Genomic DNA, 446 nt, shown 5'->3' with positions numbered 1-446 from the left:
AGCTATCCTGAGGGAAACTTCGGAAGGAACCAGCAATTAGATGGTTCGATTAGTCTTTCGCCCCTACACTCAAGTCAGACGAGTGATTTGCACGTCAACACCGCTACGAACTTCCACCAGAGTTTCCTCTGGCTTCATTCTGCTCAAGCATAGTTCACCATCTTTCGGGTACCAGTGTGCACGCTCCGAAACCGACTGATCGACAATTGTTCCTCCAACCCCGAAGAGAAAGAGAGAACAGTGCGACTATTCAACGGCACCACACTGCGCGTCCCCATACATCTATTATTTTGCACAATTAAGCACAAAAAAGGACGATCATGTTGAAAAATTGAACAGCACTCCATAAAGAAGTACAGTTCATTTTCATTAACAGTTTCATTTCGCTTTCGACTGTTCAATGAAAAACGTCAATGGCTCGCGTGCGTACTGAACTCCTTGGTCCG

The 446-nt window shown here is 45.7% G+C and overlaps 1 protein-coding gene across 1 annotated transcript; it reads left to right on the top strand.

Annotated features, from left to right (window-relative positions):
* On the top strand, positions 1 to 199 carry Tsp_15168 (conserved hypothetical protein). The gene has a single exon (XM_003370333.1). The coding sequence runs from the start codon at positions 41 to 43 to the stop codon at positions 197 to 199; it is 159 nt and encodes a 52-aa protein (XP_003370381.1). The 5' UTR covers positions 1 to 40.
* Positions 200 to 446: the final 247 nt, after the last annotated feature.

The sequence above is a fragment of the Trichinella spiralis genome (assembly GCF_000181795.1).
Source record: "Trichinella spiralis strain ISS 195 chromosome Unknown Scfld920, whole genome shotgun sequence".
NCBI lineage: Eukaryota > Metazoa > Nematoda > Enoplea > Trichinellida > Trichinellidae > Trichinella > Trichinella spiralis.
Note: the sequence above shows the minus strand (reverse complement) of the source record. Positions and strands in the feature narration are given on the sequence as shown.

Coding starts and splice junctions, on each gene's coding strand:
- Tsp_15168 (XM_003370333.1), top strand. CDS start 41: ATGGTTCGATTAGTCTTTCGCCCCTACACTCAAGTCAGACGAGTGATT.